Below are 26,410 nucleotides of genomic sequence, written 5' to 3'. Positions count from 1 at the left end.
CCAAAAGCAGTCTGAGGGTGGGCAACAGCAAACCCTTCCAGGCCAACAAAAAACAACTGAACTCTGAACTGGGGAATGTCTACAGCTCAAAGATGCACCTGAAGGACAGCAAACCAAAAAACTGGCATCAGATAAGGCCTAAACACTCACCTGGTAAAACATGAAAACATGAACAAAAGAACAGGTGGCAGAATAACAAATTGAAAAAAAAAGTAGCTTGATGCCAAAAAGCCCAGGAGATAGAGTAAAGTGTGCCTTAACAGGAAAGGGTAGCATTATATGCTTCTATCATTCTATGCTTGAGACCATAAGTTTGAACAACGTCCTGCCTCAGCCACCAGCAAATGCGGTTCAGAAAGCGTGTTCATAATTATGGGAACCTTCAGCAATGACAAAGAGAATCAATCTTTCTGAAGGAAGTAGAGCTGTGAAATTGACTCTCATAGCTCAAACTAGATCCAGGAAATAGAGGGAAATCTTTGATTAAATGCAGCCAGACAGAGGAACAAAAGAATAATATTCTTAAGATGGGAGGTCCCATCTACCTTCGGTAGGAAGGAAGTTCTGGGCCTAACACTGCCTTATGCTTGTGCAAGACAAGAAAGGGTTTTTTACAGGATAAGGGAGCCAGCTCAGACACTTGCACTGGGGTGATGGCAACAAAATTGCTACCTTATGGGCAAGAGATGAAAAGGAAACATCCCTAAGAGGTTCAAATGGCCGTTTTTGAAGCATTAAAAGAACCAAATTCAGATACCATTAGGGCATTCATAGGGAATGAAAGAGGCGTTCTTTAAAAATCATGCAGATTAAGCAATTTTTAAACGCAAGCTCCGCATAACAAAGCTTTAGCCAAAGTGTCCTACTCATGCTTACCAACAGGCAGATAGGAGGCAACAATCCATCCATTCTGCAGCTCACAACTGCAGGCATGAGTTTTAAACCCTCTATGACCAAGTCATCAACTGCCGTAGTTATCTAATACCTTATAATAGCCCTTCACAATCAGTCAGTGTGCGATAGAACAGGGTCACAGCTTAAAACAGGTTGCTGCTGGCAAACCTAGGCATTAAAAGCAGAAATAAACTAAAAAAAATAATAATAAAATAAAAATTTTATTATATTATATTAGAGATAGAGATAGATATATATCCTGCGATTGCACCCGCTGTATGCCCTCTGTGGGGTGCAGGCGGCGGACCATGTACATGCAATATCCTCTGGACACTGCTGATCACAGACTGCGGTAAAGAGCCAATTAGCAGCCCTTTATCACGTGATGAGCTGTGTCCAATCACAGATGTAAACAAAACTGGTTATCGCCACTCCTTTCCTCACGCTGACCGGCTTGTGTAATAGGGACATGCACAGTGATGATTAGTGTCCTGATTATCAGAGCAGTCCCAACAGTGCTGCCAATCAGTGCCAGCTACCAGTGCACACGAGTGGAGCCCCATCAGTGAAGGAGAAAAATTACCTGTTTGCAAAATTTTATAACAATGAAAAAGTTTTTTATAATTTTTAAATAAATTTCGGTCTTTATTCTTGTATCAGTTGTGGCTATTTTTTAACTGATTCACCACAAATGTTCCCATACATGTGTAATATCGCTCACCCACAGGTGGTTTAGTGAGCTTCGACGTTGTGTGTAAAGATGGCTGCCGCATATCCATTTGACCATGTGGTTTTGGGGGAAGTGCAACCGTGTCTTGCGGACATCGCTCACAAAAAACGACCTGTGAGTGGTCAAAAGGAATGACCACATCCTGTGGGTGGTCTCTGGTGGACTATAAATAGAGTCAATAGGATGGGAGGGGGGGGGGGTTCTCTTTTTGGAGCTGTGGACGGAAAGGATGCAGCAAAAAAACTGCCTCACTGTCCTGTTCCAGATTTCTAGTACAAGCTGTTGCCAGAGTTAAGTATTATTTGACCTCTCTTTGGGATATTGGGAATAGGAGTGTATGCTTGAGTCTTGTAATATTTATGGTAACTTTTAGGTGTAAGAAGCTTTATGTATTTTGATGTCCAGTAAAGTTTTGCTTTATGCCTTTTATCAAAACTGCTCTTAGTGTGCGTGTTCATTTTAAATATTCACTAGATTTTTCAGTGGCTTTCCAGTATATGTTCATTATAAATTTTGTTGTTCCCACATTTATTAGAATTTGTTTATTTAGCAAAAAAAATAAAAAACCCAGTGGTGATTAAATGCCACCAAAAAAAAAAAAAAGCTCTATATGTGTGAAAACAAACAATGTTAAAAATTTTGTTTGGGTACAGTGTTGCATGACTGTGCAATTGTCATTCAAAGTTCGACAGCGCTGAAAGCTGAAAATCGGGCTGGGCAGGAAGGGGGGTAAAAGTGCCAAATAGGAAAGTGGTTAAGGAACTTCTTCTATGTGCCGTGATGTGACTCCTGTGCGTTCCTGTGATGCGATACAGACCGGCCAATCGAGGGACCAAATAGTCAAAACCCAAAAAGGTTGCATCCATGACAACTGTCAATGACACAACCTAAATCCTTCAATGTGAGAGACGTAATGTCTTCATTTGAATAAACTACTTCAATCAATAATACATGTATTTTGTACACTAAATTAAAGCTCATTTGATACAAAGGTCACTGGATTTTGCATGGTCATCAGTTCACCTATATAAAAACACACATTTTTAGCATAATTGCTATCTCTTCTCACCTGTTGTACCAATTAAACAGCAGCCAATTGACTCCCTCGAGCTGGTATTCTCTTAACTGGTTATTGTTTTGGTATTCCCGAGTCTGGTCTAACTTCTTCCAAGATGTAGCTGCAGGCCGAGCCTTGAGAGGTAGAGATGCAATAGAATTAGGTAACCCATGTTTTGTACAGGTGAAGATCAAAAATATTTCACAACCTGACACATACCACACGTTTGAGATTTGGCAGTCGGGACTCAGTTCTTTTGAACTCTTCAATCTTTCCCTCATCTACATCCTCCTTAAGTTCCCAGGTGCTGTCTTCATAGGGTAGGGAGCACCACTTCACAAGATAATACACCACAGGCTGCAAAAGAGAAGCAGCAGGATTAGCTTACAATTTGAATTGCTCAGACCACCACCACCCCTTTTTGGGTTTTTTTGTATGCCATGGCCTAATGGGAACATTTTAATTTCACTTCTTATCTGGGAAACACAATAGCAATTGAAAGCAAGAAGAAAACAAGAAAACTCTTCAGTTAGTGGTTACTGGAACAAGTGTCCCAACTGGAAGTTGTTCCCCCTTCTCTGTAGTTTCAGGGACAGCTCTTAAATTTTAGGTTTCCCCCTCCCCTGCTGTCTTGGTGATAAAGGTAACCAAGGCAAATTGAGAAAATGAATCTCTGTACTGGGGACAGAGACCTCAATATAAACCTGAGCAGCCCTTACTTTGGACTAGATGTACACTTAAAATAACATGGGCCACAAAATATGGAGCTATATGAAAACATTTACCAAGTATTGGTATTTTCAAAGAAATGATGTAATAGTATACAAAACACTTCTAGGTTCTTTACCTTGTAAAGATTTGTTTACTTTGCACTATATGGACAAAAACATGCACACAGAAAAAAATATACATTTATTTAAAAAAATATCAGACTAACTTCCCCATTGTCCTTATCAATGCTATGAGATTCATCCAGGATTCGATCCACTTCAACATAGTCTGGATTAAAGGGCTCCTCATCCTCCGGTAGTAAAAGACGCATCTGAGCCATCTTGGTTTTAAACCTCTTGAGCTTCTGGTGAATGCGTTTATCTCTCTCGAGCTGCTGAATAGTTGCCCATTCACAGTGCAGATAGGAGCTAAAACCACGGAGTATACAGATCAGCAATTTAATCATATGTATGGAGGCAAACAATCAATAGAAAGATACTTACTAATTCTTATACTTGACAAAATATTCTTCTGCATCAAAATAAATCCCGGAAGGTAGCTAAATCATGAGTAAAATCAGTAATGAAAGGTTAACCTTGTTATGGCTCATTAGAGAATATTGGAGGGATCAGTTGGGTCTAGATTTTCCTTACCTCTTTCTTAATTATGCGCATAGAAAGTATTTTATCCACAATTGCAGCATCTTCTTCACTTGGGTTTTCCTTTTGGGGGAAAAAAAAAAAAAGGGATCATTCCTTTCCTATGTCAATGCTTACAGAAACCAAATACAAAACTATTAGGCCCCTTCCAAGCGGGGCGGATTCGGTTTCGATCAGCAGGGGGATCAGCTCACAGGTTCTTTGCCGAAACAAAGCGGACGGATGACACATCTGTGTATGCTCAGTATCTGCAGAGTGGACATGGGCAGAGCCCACTCTGCTCTATGGGTGGCTGGGAGTAAACAGACTTCTCTGTTCACTCACACCCACTACCTTCAATCTGCTCCACCTACTCCACGGAGGAGTCCCCATCCATTTTTTTTTTTTTAGCGGACCCAATCAGACTCAGAGGTAGGTGGGTGTAAATGGACACCTGCCCGTAGGGATGCATGGACCTTCTGATAAGTAAAACAGAAAGGCGGACCTGAAAAACAGACAGGTGGACCTCATTGGAAATCCAGTGTAAAAGGGGCCTAAAGCTGGTTAAAAAAAAAACTCTGGTCTGTCCCCAAAGACCCAGTTATTTACCCACTGGGTGCTGCCACTTTACGTAGTATACAGACTGTGAAGCCATACTATCAAAGACACCTCTGATCTTCATAAGACATTCATGAGTCACAGCTCTCTACACACTTCAGCAGCCAGGAGAGTGTTTAGACAAGAGGGAGCAGATTATGAAGGTACCACTTGTACCATGTTAGGTTTACATGCATAAGTTCAAAATCACATGCACATTGCTCACAGAATAATAACAGGAGAAAACTACTGACATTTCTAAAGTGCTTTAACTAAAAACACAACTAAAGCCTAAAAAGGACATCGTCAAAAAACTGGATTTTTGTCTTACTGTAAAATTCTTTTCTCAGATGTTCAATGAAAGACACAGCTCCATATCTTCTTGACCCTTTGGTTATGCTGCCCCCTACAGGAGTAGGACACTAGGTGGAAAAAAAGTTTGACTATGCCTATAGGGCAGTCCCAGAGGGTATACTCCTTCCTGCTATAGGTCTTCACTTTTGTAACAAGCAGTGTCAGAATAACATAACCAACCTCAATAGAGGGGTGAGTGCGGTTTCCCTCAAACATCAGAGAAAAGGATTTTATGGTAAGAAAAATCCAGTTCTCTTTTTCATTCATTGACGGACACAGCTCCATATCTTCTTGACCCTTGGGACATCCCAAAGCAGTGTCAACATGAGGGGTGGGAAGAACACAGCAATAAAACACACTTCCCAAAGACTAAAACGGAGCCAACCAGGGAAAACCGGAGCTCAACCATGAACCAACTGGAGCTCACCTGACAAAAAAAAAATACATCCTCAAAGAGGACTAATCCCCTCCAACAGCGGCCTGCATAACCTTGCATCCAAAGGCAGCATCCACAGATGCCAACACATCCACCCTATAAAATTTTGTTAAAGTGTGCACGGACGACCAGGTAGCTGCCTTGCAAACCTGCACCAATGACGCCTGATGATGGAAGGCCCAAGAGGAACTAAGCGTCCTCGTAGAATTGTGCCTTAACAGGCAAAGGAGGATCCTGACCCTCCATGGAATAGGCCTGCACCACCGTCTGCCTGATCCATCTGAAAACGGTCGCAGCAGACATAGCCAGCCCTTTACGGGTCCATCTGTAAGGACAAACAGGCAATCTGATTCGCGGAATGACTCAGTCATGGCCAGGTACACCCTGATTGCCTTATATTCTTTGGATGTGGTTCGGGCAATCTCTTAAGGGTGCTTAGGCTTAAGGCACAAGGAAGGCAACACAATATATTCATTTAAATGGAAACCAGACGACCTTAAGAAGGAACGACTGGCAGGGACGAAGCACCACTTTGTCTCTGTGAACCACCAGGTAAGTTGAACGACAAGACAAAGCAGCCAACTCAGACACCCTTCATGCAGAAGTAGTAGCCACCAAGAAGGCTACTTTCTGTGACAAAGCAAGCAGAGGAAGCTCAATATCTTCTGAAGAACAGACAGCACCAAATTGAGGTCTTATAGAGGCAATGGAGACCTCATCAGGGGGGCCAGGTGGCAGACCCCCTGAACAAAAGTGTGAATCAAGAAAATTGTGGCCAACGGGCATCGAAAGAAAATCGTCAGGGCCGAAATCTGGCCTTTGATGGTACCCAAGGCCAAACGCTGATCTACACCTTTTTTGGAGGAACTCCAAAACACGACACTGAAAAGAAACACAGAGAAACCCCCCCCCATGATAAGTCTTCCTAGAAGTAGATTTTCTAGCTTTTAAAAGCATAGGAATCACAGATTCAGACACCCCTCTATCCTTAAGCACCTGGCTTAAAAACCAAGCTGGTAAAGCAAGGGACTAAAGCAGGATGCAAGATCAGCCATGGAGCTAAAAGATCTTCTCTGAGAGGGAGTCTCCAAGGGACATCGGCAACTAGCTGTACTAGATCTGTGTATCAAGATCGGAAAGGCCAGTCTGGGGCCACTAGGATGACCAGGATCCCTTTTGCCTCGATTCTCCGGAGGAGTATCTGCAAAAGTGTAATCGGAGGAAAAGCGTATATCAGATGATACTGGCCCCAAGGGGCCATCAGAGTGTCTGTGGCGTCGGCCAGAGGATCACGAGACCCTGCTACGAACCTTTGTACTTTTCTGTTGGGACGGGAAGCCAACAGGGTCCACATCGGGAGTCCCCCACCGGAGACACAGTTGATGAAACCTTCGGGTAAAGAGACCATTCTCTCTAATCCAACAACTGCCGACTGAGGTAGTCCACCTGACAATTATCCACCCTGTGAATATGCACGGCAGAGAGGGCTGGAACAAAGCGTTCTGCTCACCTTAGAACTCCAGCTGCTACTTGTACCGCTAGGACACTTTTGGTGTCTCTATGATGATTGACATATGCCATGGCCAAGGCATTGACCGATTGGATCCTTACTGGGCGCCCCTGCAGAAAATCCGTCCATTGGGACAGGCAAAGCCTGATCGCTTGAAATTCCAGGATATTGATCGGCAGAATGGACTCCTCCAAAGTCCAAACCCCTTGAGCATAATCCGTGCCTAAGACACCTCCCCACCCGAACAGGCTGGCATCCTTGGTTACCAGCAACCAATACAGGAGGAGAAAGGATTTTCCGTGTTGAAGCGATAGAGAACGGAGCCACCAGATCAGGGACCCCCTCATACCCCACCTCAACAGGATAAGATTGTCTAGAGGCTGTGGATTCTTGTTCCATTTGGCAATAGTTTCTCTGTCAAGGTCTGGTATAGAACTGAGCAAACGGAACCGCCTCAAAAAAGGTGGAGACCATCAGGCCCAGCACTTGCATGCAAATCCTGAGAGATGACCTCCGGTTGAACAGCAGCCGAATCGCATCCTGTAACTTCTGGAGTTTCACCTCTGGAAAAAACACCCGGGCTGAGGCAGAGTCCAGGGTCTGGCCCAGGTAGTCCAGTTTGGTGGACGGGACCAGAGAAGACTTTTGGAAATTCAGTTTCCATCCGAATGCTTACAAGGTTCGCACAGAAATTTGACTTTTAAGGCATGCAGAGAATCTGCTCACAGGAGGTCATCCAGGCATCCAAGTACCGCAATCCCCTTCTGCCGTAGCAATGCTAACACCAGGGCCAAAACTTTCGTCAACATCTCAGGAGCCGAGGCGAGACTAAAGGGTAACGCCACGACTTGATAGTGCTCCTCGCCCACGGCAAGGCGAAAGCAAAACGCTGATGCCCGACCTCTATTGGAATATGAAGGTAAGCGTCTGCTATCGATGGAGGCCAGAAAATCCCCTTGAAGAAGGAACGCCACTACTGTGAGAATGGACTCCATTCGAAACTTCTGAACCCGTACAAAGCGGTTTAAGGTCTTGAGGTCCAGGACTGGACGGACCTTGCCTTCCCTCCTGGGAACAGTAAAAAGATTTGAATAAAACCCCTAAAAGCGTTCCAATTCTGGAATCGGTACAATGACCCCTTGTGAGAGCAGATTTCGTACAACCACAAAAAAAACCTCGCAGGCAATCTGGGGACAAACGCAGGTTGGGAAGGAAGAATCTTGCTGGAGGCCAGAACCAGAACTCTATCTTGTAACTGGATCGAATCAACTCGTGGACCAATTTGTCTTGAATCAAAGAGGTCCACTGATCCGGAAAGAAGCGAAGACGTCCCCCCATCACAGATACAGGTGAGGCCGCCCCTTCAGGTAGAATTGGGCTTGTCTGCGGGTCTGGAGGAACCTACTCTCGGCTTACCAGGCCAGGGCTTCTTGAAACCACCTGTGGGGTTTTGGGTGGATTGCGATCCCCTGTCCTGAGATCCCGAGGGACAAAAGGGCCGCTTATGGTCCAGGAAGAAAGGGCCAGGTTTGCGACGAGACTCTTTGCCCTTGGTAGTCTGCGGAAGCAGAGTACTCTTACCTCCTGTAAGACCCTTAATGATCTCCTCCATGGAAGCTCGCAATAGGCGATTTCCTACAAGGGGGAGATCAGTCAGTACCTTCTTGGAAGCCTGGTCCGCAGCCCAATATTTCAGCCATATCATGCGGCAAAGAGTCACAGCCGTCACAGACACACTGCAGGCTAAGTGGGCCGCATCCAGAGAGGCATCACAGATATACTGCAACCTCTGGAGCAACTGGTCCGTCAGCTCAGGAGGCGGCTGTCCCCCTTCCAAATCCTGGCGCGTTAAGGTCTGGGAAACCAAGTTTATGGCAAACACCGGCCGCAGAATGGAAGAATCGAAAAAGGTATCGGACCAGAGATTCAGCTTTCTTGTCAAAAAGGTCCATAAAAGATGGCGAGTCCTCCACCAGGAGAAGGGTGGCTTTATTTAACCTAGAAACTTGAGTCCACTACAGGCGGAACTGTCAGGGACTCTTCAAAAGGATACCTCCTAGCGAAGCGTTTAGGTACCCCGACAGTGCGTTTTGAGAAACCCCATTGACTTTCAACCTTGTTCTCTAAATAGGCGGGAAAGGGAAAGGGAAATGCCTTTAATGCTCTACGGGTTCCAAAATGTACAGACGCAGCAGTAGCTGTATCCTCCAATTTCAACGTTTCCCGCACTGATACAATCAGTGCATCCACTAGCGCCTTTTCATGCGCGGCTGTAGTGGAAGAGGAATCATCCTCACTATCAGAGCACTCAGGGTGCGTGAACGCAGACCCAGTGGGGTGACTCGCGTCCATCCGCGGCAGCCAAATCAACCTAAGAATAGGAGACAGAGGATGCAGGTGAAGGCAGGGGACGCTTTTTGCTCATCCTATTTTGGAGGGCCAGATTACTTAGTGACTGCAGGGCCACCCTCATCACAGACAAAGCGGACTGGGACCCAGGGGGCCCTGCAGTCTCAGAGGGGGTCAGGTGGTGACACGTGCTCCAGGGACTCCATGGGTTAACCTGGGGACCGCCAACAAGAAATAGGAAAATTGCTGTTAAAGTTCACCCCACCGCTGCACCAGCGGCACCACAGGTCCCAGCACACCAAGCTACCACTATAACCGAAAGAGGGAGCCGTTTTGCAGCCACAGGGACTCACCACCACCTACTCAGGTATAGAGAGATAGAGTGCGCCAAGCTGCACGGGGAGGGAGGGGAGATGGGAGTTGTACACAGAGAGACCCCGATAGTGCGGGGGGAGCGCTACGTGGGAAGGAAGGGCACTCGGGGGGGGGGGGGTCCGACCAACCCAGGGAGGGGCCCACGTCCACCCCAAAAAACCACCATGCCTTGGACCCAGGCAGGCACCACTCCAGGCAGACCACAGCACCATCTTGGAATGGGGGTGCTGCGGGCCACTGGCAAGCTGCGACTCAGGTCGTGAGCAGGGCTATGCGTCCTCGCGAGGAGTTTAATCACTGGCCAGCCCCCATTCAGTGGGGCTATGTCGCGGCCAACCTAGCGCGGAGCTGAAGTCGGGTCGCGCTCGCTGGCCGGACTGGGGAGACCATAAGGATCTAGGTCAGTGTTTCTCAACTCCGGTCCTCAAGGCACACTAACAGGCCAGATTTTAAGTATTACCTTGGGGAGATGCAGACTAGAATACTGCAATCACTGAGCAGCAAATGTTTTCACCTGCGATGTATTTCAGTTTTCTTGCAAACCTGGCCTGTTAGTGTGCCTTGAGGACTGGAGTTTAGAAACACTGATCTAGGTTATCAAGTCCATCGCCCAGTCCAGCAGTTCTCACAGGAACAGAATTGATCGTTCTCTCAGGAACAGAAAATAGAAGAAAAAAACATAATTCCATTTTAAAACGGAAAAAATGCAAGGACCAGAGATCCCAGCAAGGAATTAGGTCCTGACTAGGCAGAAAAAAAACTGAAGACCTATAGCAGGAAGTGGGAGTATACCCCCTGAAAAAGCCCTATAGTTGTAGTCAAACTTTTTTCTGCCTATTGTCCTACTCCTATAGGGGGGGCAGCATAACCCAAGGGTCAAGAAGATATGGAGCTGAGTCTGTCAATTAACGAAAGAGAAATGTGTGTGTTAGATGCAGCAACGCAGCCAAGAAGCTTGTGGAGAAAAAGCAAAGGAAGGAACTACTTCATAAGAAAATCATATTATGGAGTCTGATGCTTAGTGCTTGAACTCTGCGCCACACAGTCAACAGAAAGAATCTGCTCCAACTGTGTGAAGCAAAAATATTAAATTTAGAAAATAATTAATATATAAGGAAAGCCATAGGCACACAATGTGGGCTACGGAGTTTCTATCACAATTTTATAGTGACTTTTAGACTGGAGTAGAGTCTGATTGATTGTGGTTCCCCAGCGCAACGATTGTTCTGTTTTTTAACAAAGAAAGATCTCCAAGTATGACAGTAGATCTTCCTGGAAGTGGCTGTACTAGCTTGAATACTAGACTCCGAGACCCCTCTATCTTTTAACTGGGCTTAAAAAGTCATACTGTTAAAGCCAGAGACTGAGAAACAGGATGGCCTCTAGCAGGCAAGATAGGGATCGACCGATATAGTTTTCTCCGGGCAATACCAATATTGTTTTTTTCCGGCCATTCCTCAGGCCAAAAGCTGATATTAGGTGCTGATATTCTGCACATTATTTTTACAGAGTCCTTTTTAAAAAAAAAAAAAAAATGTAAATCACTTATTTCTTTCACAAGGAATGTAAACATCCCTTGTCACAGTAATAGGCAGTGACAGGTACTCTTTATAGAGGGATCTGGGGCCTGTAAGACCCCAAACCCCCTCCTTCACACTTAAAAGCATTCAAAAACACCATGTTTGCCTGTTTTGAATACTGTAATTTTTTAAAATCTGGCGCCTTTAAGGCTCTAGTAACTGGAAGTAATTTCATAGATCTCCTTGACGCTCACCAAAAGTAGTCCACGGGGCCGGAAACCAGTAAAAAAAGGCCCCCCATCCCAAAAACTGGTTGAGGGCAGACCTTCATGCTGAAGGAGTCTTGTCTGCTGGTCCGGGGAAGCTAGCTCTAGGCTTTCCCGACCAAGGTTGTTCGGAACCTTCCAGGGAAGATCTAAAAGATCTATTTCCCTTATTCTCCATCCAAGAAGCACAAAATAATTTTCTATGGGCTGAGGAGGAGGGTCCTCGTCTGCGGCGAGCCTCCTTTCCTTTCCTTGACTGTGGCAGGAAGGTACTGTTCTCTCCCCCGTGATACCCTTAATGATGTCATCCAGGGTAGCCCCAAACAGGCGAGCGCCTTTAACCACTCTACAACCGCTCACAGTAATACTACTGCGGCAGAGTGGTTCGTTATCGTCCAGCGACGTAGTATTAACGTCGTTGGACACTCCCCCTTCTGGGCGGCGCTTGCGCGCCGCCGGAAGCTCGCTCCCGCTGTTTTCATTCACAGCGGGAGTCGGGCCAGGGGAGGAGCAGCGGCGATCGCCGCTGCTCTTACCCGATCGTCGGGGATCGAGTCTGGAGATCCGCCCGCTGTGTGTAAACACAGCGGGCGGATCTCCATAGTGACAGGGAGTGACAGATCGGACTGTTCAGCATAGCTGGACATCCGATCTGTCCATGACTCACACAGTCACCTCCCCCCTACACGTCAGTAAGCACCAGGCATACATTAACCCCTCCCTCTCCAATAAAATTAACCCCTTCCCTGCCAGTGTCATTTTTACAGTAACAGTGCATATTTATAGCACTGATTACTGCAGTAATGTCACTGGTACCCCCAAAAGTGTCAAAAATGTCAGTCAAGGGTCCGATCTGTCCGCCGCAATGTCGCAGTCCCGCAAAAAAAAAAAAAAAAAAAAAAAAAAAAAAAAAAAAAAAAAAAAAAAAAAAAAAAAAAAAATCGCAGATCGCCGCCATTACGCGTTAAAAAAAAAACACCAAAAATGACAGAAATCTTTCCCTTTGTTAGTAAACGCAATAACTTTTGCGCAAACCAATCAAAATACGCTTATTGCGATTTTTTTTTACCAAACATATGTAGCATAAAACAAATTGGCCAAAAATTTTTTAAAAAATTGTTTTTTACATCTTTTTTGGGGGGAATTTCATATAAAAAAATGTTAAAAATATTGTTATTTTCTCAAAATAAACGCTCTTTTTTTGTTTATAGCGCAAAAAGTAAAAAATCGCACAGGTGATCAAATACCACCAAAAGAAAGCTCTGTTTGTGGGAAAAAAGGACGTAAATTTCGTTTGGGTACGGCGTCGCACGACCGCGCAATTGTCAGTTGAAGTCGCACAGCGCCGAATCGCAAAAAGTGGCCTGGACGGAAGACAGCAAAATCCTCCGGTGGTAAAGTGGTTAAAGGGCAGATAAATGAGAGCTTTCTTAGAGGCTTGGTCTGCGGACCAATTCTTAAAGTCACAGTACGCACCTAATCACCACTGCTGAAACAAAAAATTTGGACAGCACAGGAGCTGTATCCAAGGCTGCATCACAAATAAACTGCAGCCCATGGACCAACTGGTCCGTTAAGTCAACATAAGCAGCGGGGACTTGCTCACCCCCCAGGCCCTGGTGCAAAAGATTGGCCCATTCAGTTAGGGTCTGAGACCCCAGGGTTGAAGCAAAGACTGGCCGCAATGCCAAACCAGCCATAGTAAACATGCTGTGTGTCACAGCCTCCGCATTGTTAGCCGGGTCCTTAAAGGACGGGGATTCCTCTACTGGGATCATGGTTGCTTTTTTCAACCTGGAAACAGGAGGGCCCACCACTGGTGGACTAGCCCACTTTTTTTTTTAAAAGGGACTCCTCAAAAAGGTTATGTACAACAAAACGTTTATGGTTAAGAAAGGGTAATTTTGGTTGTTCCCATTCATTACAGGAAAACCTGTCTAACAAAAGGCACATAAGGAAACATCTTTGGCATACGCTGCGCCTTGTGCGTACCAAATGACACAGCCACGTCTGTGGCTACATCAGCTGCATACTCCATTTTTAAAGTCTCGCGCACAGCAGTAATAAGTGAGTCTACCATCGCTGCTGCGACCATGGAGGAATCATCCTCACTATCAGATGGATCAGGGGGTGTCATATTAAATCCCCCTTGACAGGCGGCATCAGACTCCGAATCAGATGAGACAGCCTGAACAGGGGAAGGCAGGGGACGCTTCTCTTGGTCCTTTGCCCTCTCACCACTTCCACCCAGGACACTAAGGACTGCATGACCGTCGTCAGAGCAAGCATGGAAAGCTGGGGTTCTGAAGGACCTGCCAACTCCACAATGGGGGGGTCTGTGGGGGAAATGTGACCCTGAGGCTCCATAAGGAAAGGAAGACCTTGCAGTACAAAAACAATCCTTTGGCACCACTAAAGGATCCCCTCAAGGCTCAGGGTACCTATCAGGAGAGAGATAACAGGGACCACCAAAGACTCACCCTAGCGACTGGAGGAGCGCCGGCAATTCGATTCCAGCATCATGGACACTATCCCTGTACATATGTCTGGGGCACAGGAAGCAGAAACTAAGGAGGAGGACTTTGGCATCCCCACGAGGCTTCAGTTGTCTCCAGCATCTCCCAGACTAAGGCAAAAAGGCCCATCGTGACATCAGACTACGCAAACATGGCTGCCAACCAGAGACCAGCCAGACTAAGGGAAAATGGCCACCATCAGCTACAAACACTGAAGCATGCTACCAGGAACTTTCCTGCACCCTCTGCAAGACCTATAGCTGCGGTCTGCATGCGCTCACTGACTGAGCAGGGGTTTGGGGGGGGGGGGGGGATGGGAATCACGGAAGTGAATATTGGCCTCACCGATAATCAGGAGATCCCTAAGATATACTAGATCTTACCTGTTGGAAAAAGGCAAGAGGTGGTCTGTTAGAAGTCTGAATATGTCTGTCTACTATTTTCTGGGCTAGTTTTGTACATTCAGAATCAGTTTTCCTCTCTTGCTCTATCACATGAGGCAGAATTTGGCAATCTTAAAGATTGAGTACCTTTTTCCTTCTCCAGCATAACCAGATAAGCAAATAGCAGGTTAACAATGCACAAGCTTAATACACAAAATCATTAGACAAAATAATAGAAATAAAGCGTATATCCCTCAAGAAAATATAGAATTGTAAAAACCATTAAATATGAAAAATAAAATATATAAATACGAAAGATAAAAATATCCCCTTATAATACTAACGCAGGGTTTCGACCTAAATCAACCTTTTTTCCCCATCTCTTCCAAAAGTCCATATGTGGAAACTTATTATCAGGCCGCTTATTGACATCTCTTGGCCTTTTTTAATTCTTGATACAAGACTAACAATAACTTATCCAAAGCTGAGAGAACAGCCCTCAAAGAATGAATGGGAATCAAACGGGGACATACCAATTAAGCAGGCAGATAAGGGTGGCAGCCTTGTTATTCAAAACCAGGATGACTTATTTGCGGAAGCCCGCCAGCTATTATCAGATAGCAACACATACAAAATCATCTCTGGTGACCCGTTACCCGATTATCAGTTGCAATTGAGTTCCCTGGTGGATGAGGCATACAAAGATGGAGTGCTGGACATGGAGGAGCAGTCCTTTTATTACAAACTGTGGGCAGCACCCTTTCTTTTACCATCTGCCAAAAGTCCACAAGTCCATCGAGAACCCTCCCAGCAGACCAACTGTGGTTGCAAGCACCGATGGTTTTGCATCACGACTTTCATAATATGTGGACTTCTTTTTGCAACCCATCGTTTCACAACTACCTTCCTAGGTAAGGCAACCTGGTCACATAATCAACATCCTTAAACAGTATCAGTGGGAGGAAGATTATCTATGGGCTTCAATGGATGTGTGCTCACTTTACATTTCCAACCCGCATGAAGTGGGCCTTACTGCTCTCCAACATTTTTTTGTTTAGGGACTCCAAAATGAACCATGGACAGGCCCAATTTTGGTTGATGCTACCAAATTTTGTTTGGATTGCTTAATTATTTCCTGTTCCAGGATAAGTTTGATCTCCAGGATAAGTTTGATCTCCAAACAAATGGCACTGCAACGGGCACCAATTTGGCCTCCTCCCATGCCAACATCACAATGGGGTTCTGGGAAGAGAGATATATTTGGAACCACAAACCATTTGCAAGGTACATTGTTTTTCTTGGTCGTTCCATCGATTATATCCTTGTAATTTAGTGCAGGAGTCAAGAGGATTTTGTAGCTTTAGTTACACATTGCTATAATAACCAACTGGGTCTTAGTTTTACCCATGTCATAAGTCCCGTGTCACTAGTATTCTTAGATTTAGAGTTGTTCCGTGAGGGTAGAGACATAAGAACTAAAAATTACTGTAAGCCCACTAGTGTGAGTTCTTATCTTCATTATTCCAGCTGCCACCACCCTGTTTGGCGTTGGAATATTCCTTCTGGGAAGTTCCAAAGGTTACGCCGGAGCTACTTCAGGGCGGAGGACTACGCACAGCAGGGTATGGAATTAATGAATACATTTAAACAAAAGGGCTATCCGAGTGACCTAATCCAGGATGCTTTTGATACATTTCTTGAGGCACCCTCACCTTCTCGGAATAATCAAAAGAAGAACAGTGTCCACCCTGATAATGTGAGGTTCATCACAGGTTTCAACAGTGAATATAAGTGTATCACTAAAATGATAAAAAAGCACTGGCATCTTCTCTACATGGACCCTAACCTAGAGCCCATTCTTCCATCTGTTTCCCAGGTCACTTTCAAAAGAGCACCCAGTAGAATTAAGAATACAGGCCATAGGAGACCTATGGACATACAGTCCTATTTTGACAACAGGACATGTTCCTTTTAATGTAAAGAGAGGGGCTGCCTAACTTACCAGTTCATTGGACATGGACAACCTTCATTTACAGATAGAGCTGGTAAGGTTTTTCCACATCAAGCAATTTATAACCTGTTCTTCGGAATACGTTATTTGCTTACATGACTCTGTAACCTTTCGGTGTCAGGCGCACCAAGCGCACCCTCAGGAAGCAGATAGGTGATCATCACCACTTTATTTCCAGAGGGTGCGACTTACACAGTGTGCCCCGAAATTTTAAAATCCATCACAATCAAAATATTAAAGATCGGTCAGTCTGTGCCATTGACTACATACCAGAGGGGTGCCTCACTGCCAATGAGAGGTTTTCCTTATTGTGCGAGAAATTTTGGATTTTTCAGTTATTTACTTTGTCGCCTAATGGGTTTCTCCTTTTTAAACATATAAATTTTATATTGTTAAATATCTATTTCTTCAATTGAAGTCCGAATATTCTCTGTCCAATCATATGGTTTTTTTTTTTTTTTTTTTTTTTTTTTTTTTTTTTTTTTTTTTTTTTTAGGTATCTACAACTTCGGCATGCAGTCCAGGCTCCCCCTCACACAGCCCCCGCCCCCACCCCCCCCGCGCAATCCGACCCTGTATACATTGTAGAAGTAATCAAAGGCCCAAACCCAAAAAAAATAAATTGCTTTGTTTTACGCCGAGCTGCATCCCCCCTTCTCGACCAAGTTGGCATACGATCTTAAGGAGCGCTGGCCGGAAGAAATTGGTGCCCTGGACAATGAGCAATGGGGAGAGGCACTTTCAAGATGGTTTCCCCCAAGTTGTCGGACTGTCTGACAACAGTACATTCTGCATCGCTCCTACCTCACCCCCATTGGGTTGACCAAATATAAAAGGGATCAGGGTACCTTATGTCCTATGTGTACTCAGGAACCAGGCACATTCTATCACCTTTTTTGGTCATACCCACTAATACAGGGATAGTGGAAGCAGATATTGCAGTTCCTACATGACGAGATGGGGTGGCCCCCCTTAACGCTCCACTCCAAGTCATGCCTATTTGGGATTTTCCCCTGACGTGGGCATGGATACTTTTACCAAGATCTTCCTTCATGAAACAATGTTTATAGCCAGGAAATGCATTGCTAAACAATGGATGCGTAGCGTACCACCCGAGTTCAACTTTTGGATATTAAGAGTTCAATAATACACTGCCATACAAGCGATTGGTGTATATTAACAGGGGCTGCTCAACTAAATTTAACAAGATTTGGGATAGGTAGCTTCGGGAATACTCCACAGGGATATAGAAGGAACCATTAGCCTCGAGTCTTTGACTCCCTGTATTCTTACTAGTGTGCCTGGGGGTTACTATGTGCATATAAATACCTCAACTGTCTCCTCTGAGCAAATGTGTATTATTACATTTCATTTGTCCTTTACCTCCTTCTGCAGTGCTGTGAGATATGTCCTACATATGTAACTAGAAAAAAAAAAAAAAAAAAAAAAAAAAAAAAGAGTCCACTAGATCATTTTTTTCTTTGCATTTGACTCCTTTCTTTATAGCTACTAAGTTTAAATGTACTCTCTAATTTGTCTATGATGTACAATTTTTTAAATGAAAGTTACTGTTGGAAAGTGAATATCTATTTCTTACATATTCTTTCATTTTTCATATTAATGGTTTTTATGTATATGTTCTTTTGGGATATATGATTTATTTATATTATATTGTCCAATGAATTTGTGTATTAAGCTTGTGCATTAACTGGCTATTCGTTTATCTGGTTAAAGGCAGAGTACTCTGCCTTTAACCACTTCCATACCAACCGCTGGACATCATATGACTTCCAGGGCTTTGAGTGGGGAGCTGCAGGCATCATTCAAATATTTTTTTAGCCGGCGATTCCCTTTACAATAAGAACAATCATAGCGGCTGTTCAGCCGCTTGATCGTTCTTACAGGCGGCAGGAGGGGACATCCCACCCCTCCCGCCGCCCTCCAGTGCTTCTACCGGCTCGCCCGTGCGATAGGTGAGCCGGAGAAGGAATCGGCTGCCAGCGGAAGTGTCACCATAGAGACTGAGGACCAGATGGTCCTCGCAAGTATCTATGACACTCGGAGGTCCGGGCGCAATATGACGACGTCACGCCTGGCCTGGCAGTTTTCAATACTGCGCTGATCTCGGCTGAATGGCCGAAATCTTTTTTTTTTTTTTTTTTTTTTTTTATTTCATTTCAGGCTTTCGAGCCTGTAGGAGAGATCTGACATCTTAATGACCCCAGATCTCCCCATAAGAGGACCTGTCTTTCACTATTCCTATTACAAGGGATGTTTACATTCCTTGTAATAGAAATAAGAAAAGTTATCAAAAAACAAATATTAAAGGGAAAGTAAAAATAAAATAAACAATAAAATAAAAATTTAAAGTAGCCCCATTGCCGCATGCGTTCGTCGCGGCAGCATACGTAAACGGCGTTCAATCCACACATGTAAGGGTGCCAAGTAATTTTCTAGCAAAAAAATTATGATTTTTACATGTAGGAGTGCCAGAAGTCGCGCGGTATGGAAGTGGTTAAGATTGCCCAATTCTGCCTGATAAAGCAAGAGAAGGAAGATATAATTACCCTTGCATTTTCCTATTTAAAATTCTCATTGGCGGTCATCACATGACCTGAAGATGGGCCACGCCCAAAACGCATCATGACAACAAGCATCTGAGAGACTGTTACTGAATATAGTTGCTTTCCTCTGATTCACAGCACACATTATTTCCGGTTATTGCAGCATCTTTAATGTCATATCTGGCAAGCTGACCTGGAACGCTTGGCCATTTATCTCCTGCCAACGTCTCCAGTCCTCTCCTCTGGATTAACAAGCAGGCCCGTGGCTCCATTACACAGCTTTATGCCACCTCCGGCTGTGTTGTCTGGTCCTCTGATCACCGAGACATCCGCGCATTAGCCCAGGTGCAATCTGGCTCCCCACCACACCATCTTTTTAGCATCTGGGTACATATCACCTAGGACAGTGATAGAAAACCTTGGCCCCCCAGATGTTTTTGAACTACATTTCCTAGGATGCTCATGCACTGAGTATCATGGAAAACGTAGTTCCAAAACATCTGGGGTGCCAAGGTTTGCCATCACTGACCTAGGAGAATGAGTGACTCTGCCCAGGCGGACTATCACCTTTCTCCTCTCCAGCACTGGCTTGCTAAAATGGTATGTCGATTTACCCCCTTCATTTACCAGCATGGGACAACGGCTTCTTGTGAATATTTTTATACTGACTACTTTTTTCATTCAGGAGTCTTTTTTTAGGACTATTGTTTGATCAATAAAAACCTTATATGTGTAGCACCCTACAGGTGCTAGGTAAAGTGTAGTGGGCCTTGGCTGCTTAACAGCAGGGCCGTGATTTCAGCTGGACTGCCATGCCTCCCAGGTGAGGTTAATGAGAGGGGAGTCTCCCCACTGGCTATGTGAGAGTAGTCCCATAGGGCAGTGGAGGAAACCCAATCAGTGGCTCAGTCAGGCTTGTATCTACCCCAGAAGGCAGGTTCTGCCGCAGAGGATTCTGGGAGTGGGTATAAATTTGAAGGGAACGCATGACGCAGCATCTTTGGCAGGAAATAGAGTACGGCTGTCTCTCCTCCTGTGAGAGGAAGCGGGTGTTCCGTGTGGCGGCCTGGGAATCCAAAGAGAGTGAAGCTGAGTTGCAGACAGGATTTGGTGTGCCGAGAACCAGTGGAGAGAGAGAGGGGTCCAGTTCCAGGAAAGCCTACAAAGGTTGTGAGTACTGTATACTGCCCCTGGGGGTCTGCCTTGTGTCAGAGGGGACCACTCCAGAGAAGGTTCTGGGGATCCAGGAGTCAGCTAGCGGTTAAAGGGGGTGCCTAGTCAGAGGAACCTGAAGTATTAGAGGGGGTACCTAGGTAGAGGACCCTGAAGTGAAAGGGGGCGCCTGTAGTTTGGGCCCTGAAGAGTCAGTGTACAAGTTAAGAGTTGCAGCAGCGCAAGTATCTACACAGAGCTACCTCAGCCAGTGCAGGGCGAGGGAGCTGTTCAGTGACTGGAGCCAAAGCAGTGTCCGGAGTAAAGTGTTCTACAGTCCTGGATCTTCCAGATATAAACTGGAAAACCAAAATAGCAAGTTCTACCAGGAGTACAGATATTCTAAATTCCCTACTGGGGTTGTCTCTGCAACAAGTGGTTGAGGAGCCAACCCGGAGGGAGGCCATTTTGGATTTGGTATTCACAAATGGGGATTCGGTATATGATGTCATTGTAGGTGAAACCTTGGGATCTAGTGATCACCAGTCAGTGTGGTTTAATATAAGAACTGTGAAAGAGTCACACCACACAAAAACAAAAGTTTTAGATTTTAGAAAAACAGACTTTTCAAAAATGAAATTAGTCATAAATGAGTCCTTATCAGACTGGTACGGATTACATGGAGTCGAGGAGAAATGGGACTACTAAAAAGGTGCATTATTGAAGGCAACAGAAAATTGCATTAGACTTGTCAGTAAAAGCAAAAAAAGGAAGAGACCACTGTGGTACTCAGCAGAAGTAGCCCAAATCATTAAAAATAAAAAGCTAGCATTTTGTAATTATAAAAAAACCCAGAGCAATGAAGATAAGGAAAATCTACAAGATTAGGCAGTAAGAGGCCAAGCAAGTTATAAGAACTTCTAAAGCGCAGGCAGAAGAAAAACTAGCTCAGTCTATGAAAAAGGGGGATAAGACACTCTTCAGATATATAAATGAAAAAAGGAAATTAAAACAAGGAATAACTAAATTAAAAACAAAGGACGGAAGGTATGTAGAAGAGAATAAAGGGCTAGCCGACTGCCTTAATGAATACTTCTGTTCAGTTTTTACAGAAGAAAAAGAAGGAGAAGGAGAAGGACCTCCACTTGAAAGGATGACTAATGAATCGTTTGATGCATGTGTCTTTACAGAGGAAGACGTTCTAAGATTGCTGTCTAAAGTGAAGACAAATAAGTCACAGGGTCCTGATGAGATACACCCAAAATTATTAAAAGAGCTTAGTGGTGAGCTGGCAAAATCATTAACAGATTTATTTAACCAATCATTAGTAACAGGAGTCGTCCCGGAAGATTGGAAATTGGCAAATGTCGTGCCCATTCACAAGAAAGGTAGTAGGGAGGAATCGAGCAACTATAGACCAGTGAGTCTGACATCAATAGTAGGCAAATGAATGGAAACCCTATTAAAGGATAGGATTGTGGAACATCTTAAATCCCATGGATTGCAAGATGAAAAACAACATGGGTTTACTTCAGGGAGATCATGTCAAACAAATCTTATAAATTTTTTTGACTGGGTGACTAAAATAATAGACGGTGGAGATGCAGTAGACATTGCATATCTAGATTTTAGTAAGGCTTTTGACACTGTCCCACATAGAAGACTTATCAATAAACTGCAGTCATTGAGCATGGACTCCCATATTGTTGAGTGGATTAGGCAGTGGCTGAGTGACAGACAACAGAGGGTTGTAGTCAATGGAGAACATTCAGAACAAGGTCATGTTACCAGTGGGGTACCTCAGGGATCTGTACTGGGACCAATTTTGTTTAATATCTTCATAAGTGATATTGCAAAAGGCCTTGATGGCAAGGTTTGTCTTTTTGCTGATGACACAAAGATATGTAACAGGGTTGATGTTCCTGGAGGGAAACGCCAAATGGAAAAGGATTTAGGAAAACTAGAAGAATGGTCAGAACTCTGGCAACTGAAATTTAATGTGGATAAGTGCAAGATAATGCACCTGGGGCGTAAAAACCCAAGGGCAGAATATAGAATATTTGACACAGTCCTGACCTCAGTATCTGAGGAAAGGGATTTAGGAGTAATTATTTCAGAAGACTTAAAGGTGGGAAGACAATGTAATAGAGCAGCACGAAATGCCAGCAGAATGCTTGGATGTATAGGGAGAGGTATAAGCAGTAGAAAGAGAGAAGTGCTTATGCCGCTGTACAGAACACTGGTGAGACCTCACGGAGTATTGTGCGCAGTACTGGAGGCCATATCTCCAGAAGGATATAGATGCTCTAGAGAGAGTCCAGAGAAGAGCTACTAAACTAGTACATGGATTGCAGGAAAAAACTTACCAGGAAAGGTTAAAGGACCTTAACATGTATAGCTTGGAAGAAAGAAGAGACAGAGGGGATATGATATAAACTTTTAAATACATAAAAAGGGAATCAACTCGGTAAAGGAGGAGAGCATATTTAAAAGAAAAACTACCACAAGAGGACACAGTTTTAAATTAGAGGGGCAAAGGTTTAAAAGTAATATGAGGAAGTATTACTTTACTGAGAGAGTAGTAGATGCATGGAATAACCTTCCTGTAGAAGTGGTAGCTGCAAATACAGTGAAGGAGTTTAAGCATGCATGGGATAGGCATAAGGCTATCCTTCATATAAGATAGGGCCAGGGACTATTCATAGGATTCAGATATATTGGGCAGACTAGATGGGCCAAATGGTTCTTATCTGCCGACACATTCTATGTTTCTGACTTAAAGTCGAGGTTCCAGCACTGTTTCAGTACTACAGTATCTAGAAGCGTCAGAAAGCGCTGGTCAGCATTCAGCTGGCGTCAGGACAACGCCAACAGGCATTTTTCTTCAAGTGCCCCAAAGTGTACCTAGTTGAGCCAGGAGGAGTATCCCACTCGTTACCTTCTCCCATCCCCCAAATACAATAAAACCAACAAACCAAAGATGCCAGAATGGTCATTGTCTCAGTTCTCACACCTGGGTTCGCAGCTCAAATGTGCTGAAAGTGTTACCGGTAACAATGGCAGACTCACCTTAACATGTATAGCTTGGAAGAAAGAAGAGACAGAGAAGAGAGACAAGAGACAAGAAGAGACAGAGGGGATATGATATAAACTTTTAAATACATAAAAAGGGAATCAAGTGCCCCAAAGTGTACCTAGTTGAGCCAGGAGGAGTATCCCACTCGTTACCTTCTCCCATCCCCCAAATACAATAAAACCAACAAACCAAAGATGCCAGAATGGTCATTGTCTCAGTTCTCACACCTGGGTTCGCAGCTCAAATGTGCTGAAAGTGTTACCGGTAACAATGGCAGACTCACCTTCGGCTCAAGGCCTAGAAATCCTGCTACATACGATATATTATTCCATGTTTTTGGTCCTTTACCCATGTGGGACTACATTTATCAGCCATTAGCTACAGCAGCATTGGCTGTGACTGTTTAGATATATCCCTCAGCGATTCCATTGAGGAACTTTTGTGTTTGTATGGATATTGTTAGGCATTTTCTGGTGCTCATGCTCTATCTCTTAGCTGCAATGGACTCTATTTCTTGTTCCACTATTTTTATTCTAGTATTTATTGTATAGCGCCTGAATTATTTGATTTTTTTTTTTTATGAGAAGAGGTTTGGGGATCTTTCAGTAAGGAAGTATAACCTTGTCTCCTGTGGCATCTTGATAAATTGGTCAAGAGCCTCACCAAAAAGACGTTTTCCCTAAAAACATACATGCAAGGCTTTTTTTTTTTTTTTTTCTTTTTACAGGCAGCTTTGGGTGTCTAGGCTTTTAGCATTAAAGTGGCCACAGAAATGATATTCACTGCCAATCCCTCTATTATAATAAGGCATAACACACAGGGTAAATGTGCAGAAGGAGCCAAGATCTCCCTCTAATGTCAGCCGGGGAGGTCACGTGGCCACTCAGCCCCTCTTGCAGTAGCCCTGGATCGGAGTAGGAGAAAGGTCGGGAGTCACTTGACTGGCCTGAAGATCACTGGAAAATAATATTTACAAGCTTTGTTTTAGAAAAACATTTACCCTGTGTGTTATGCCTCATTATAATAGAGGCGCTAGCAGTGACAATTGTTAATCTTTTATTTCTACTAATAGCGGCAGGAAAAGGAAGGGGGGGTAGAAACAGACACAGAGCTGAAAGCAGGGAGGGAGGAGGGTGAAGGGGACAAAGGAGAGCTGCAGATGACAGAGGCACGCAGGCTGACTCTGGTGATCAGGGCTCATTAGCCATGATCATCATGGTCAGCTCACAGAGGGGGACACAGGAAGTGGCAGGATCAGCCAGGTTTTTTTTTTACAGTTTAGAGGGTAGATTAGACAGCACAGTGCTGTTTAATCTTCTATAAGAGAATAGGATTATTTTTTTTTTTTTTTTAGGGTTACAAACACTACGTTTTTACACATGACAAATGGAGATTAGAGCCATTCTGAAAATTTGTCTCCTGACATGTTCTAGGTCACCCACACAAAAAGCAGAGCAGAATATAATTGCTCCCTTAAAAGCATAATCCTGAAAAATGGGGGCATGTTAGTTGTTCATTGCCCTAGTCCAGTTAGCTGCAGTTTGGCATACTGAAATTGCAGTGAGAGCTGGTTGCAGGGCTAGGCCTGCAAGAGTCAATAAGAGCATCTCAAACTTTCTATCTGAAGAATATTTGTAAAAAGGGAATATCGTCAAAAAGTGTAGTGAGATGTTTAGGACAGACAGCAGGATAAACCACATGAAGACAATTTTTCCACTGGAAAGAGTTCAGCAAAGATTCTGGGGGATTGAAAATGTGTTATATAAAGTGATTCAATCAACACATATTGCATATTCTATCTGTTCTTGAAAAGGGAAGTATAGTGGCACTCTGGGGGAAGAAAAATCTTATACAGCTTTAATACTGCCTTCAATGTCCTCTTCATTGAGTCTGGCTTGTCTTGTTCAGGCTTATCAGGATCCGACTTCAGTAAAGAAATGGTGAGTAGGAGGAGAGGCATGGCATTTTGAGCCCTGGGCAAAGAAAGCTGTATTAAAGCCAATACTGTCCGAGGAATTGTGACTTTGATGCAGAAAATGCTTTTATCAAAAAGGCAACTCGCCCCATGCCTGTAATAGAACTGAAATTGAATGCAGACACTGGTGTTGGACCAGGCTCCTGCTCCGTAGCAAGGGGCGCATCGTCGCTCTGAGACTGATGGTTGCATGGGCCTTCGCACAGTGAATGTTGGCCTGCAATAGCTCTGTGCCTACCAAGCAGGTCTGCTGTTGGAACCGAACATAATATATACACATCAAGGCTGATTTCCACAAAAACTATATATCACATAATATCTTACCACAAAGAACTGCATGGAAGGAACCATCTCACTATCTGGCATTGGGAGAGGCTCAGGCAAAAAGACTGGTTCACTCTTCACTGGCCCAGTAACATCAACTTCCTCATCATCTTCATCATCAGTAATTTTAATGTCTAGATCCTCGGTGTACTTTTTACGTTTCACTTGTCGATTGGATCGTCTCTTCTAAAGAAAAATAATTAAAATAAAACAGCGTACGCTGACTTACCAATATAGAAAGGAAATAGCACAAAGCTAACTTTGTAATTACGAATACTAAAATCCTCCAGGTTGACTGAAGTGCGAATGTAAAAACCCTCCAGGTTGACCGAGATCCAAATTTGCAAGCCCTGGAGGTAGGGTGAGACAGGAATTTAAGTACCTGAACGCTATCTTCATCTTCTACTGGCGAACCCTGAGATGGCAACACTTCTGCATCAGAATTATCAGACGATGGGTTCCTCTTTCTCTTCTTCCCAACAATGGGAGTGATGGTACTAAAAATCAGGAAAGATAATTATGGTGCAATTGATTCATGGAATGGTAACAATCATCCTTCATGAAGTATTTGGTAAAATAGCCAGCCAACAATATGCTTTCAACTGATATCCCTGGTTAGATGCTGATAATATAAAAAGACTAGAGAACACGGTTTCATTTGAAACTCTTGGAAAACTTGACATTTTCTAAAGCCAAATCTTGTTTGTACAGGGGTTCTAGCTCATCCTCACATATAACAGTTTAGATTGCCGCTCAAGTCCCTGTTAGGGAAATTCACTCTCTGTTGCCCTGGTGACCACTATCACTTGGACAGAAAGTGAAGGAAAATCCAAAATTTTGAGCCATCAGAACAGGGATGGAGAAGAAAGCAGTCGGAATAAAAGCAGGCAATTAAGCTGCGGTTTTGCCAGCATGCAGTTGCTCAAGGATGTGCACGTGTCGCAGCGAAAAACTAAGCCGCATGTCGCAATC

The 26,410-nt window shown here is 44.1% G+C and overlaps 1 protein-coding gene across 2 annotated transcripts in view; it reads right to left on the bottom strand.

Annotated features, from left to right (window-relative positions):
• CHD8 (chromodomain helicase DNA binding protein 8) overlaps positions 1-26,410 on the bottom strand; it is a 203,247-nt gene that overhangs the window by 82,355 nt on the left and 94,482 nt on the right. For both annotated transcript variants that reach the window (XM_082243977.1, XM_082243978.1), the window contains exons 6-12: positions 25,821-25,935; positions 25,439-25,624; positions 4,046-4,114; positions 3,896-3,951; positions 3,619-3,820; positions 2,901-3,038; positions 2,694-2,815 (exon numbers count right to left, since the gene is read on the bottom strand). In XM_082243977.1, the coding sequence (XP_082100103.1) occupies positions 2,694-2,815; positions 2,901-3,038; positions 3,619-3,820; positions 3,896-3,951; positions 4,046-4,114; positions 25,439-25,624; positions 25,821-25,935 (888 nt within the window). The remainder of the gene's footprint in view (positions 1-2,693; positions 2,816-2,900; positions 3,039-3,618; positions 3,821-3,895; positions 3,952-4,045; positions 4,115-25,438; positions 25,625-25,820; positions 25,936-26,410) is intronic.

The sequence above is a fragment of the Pelophylax lessonae genome, assembly GCF_965119305.1.
Source record: "Pelophylax lessonae genome assembly, chromosome: 1".
Classification (NCBI taxonomy): Eukaryota; Metazoa; Chordata; class Amphibia; order Anura; family Ranidae; genus Pelophylax; species Pelophylax lessonae.
This window is presented reverse-complemented; position numbering and strand designations above follow the sequence as displayed.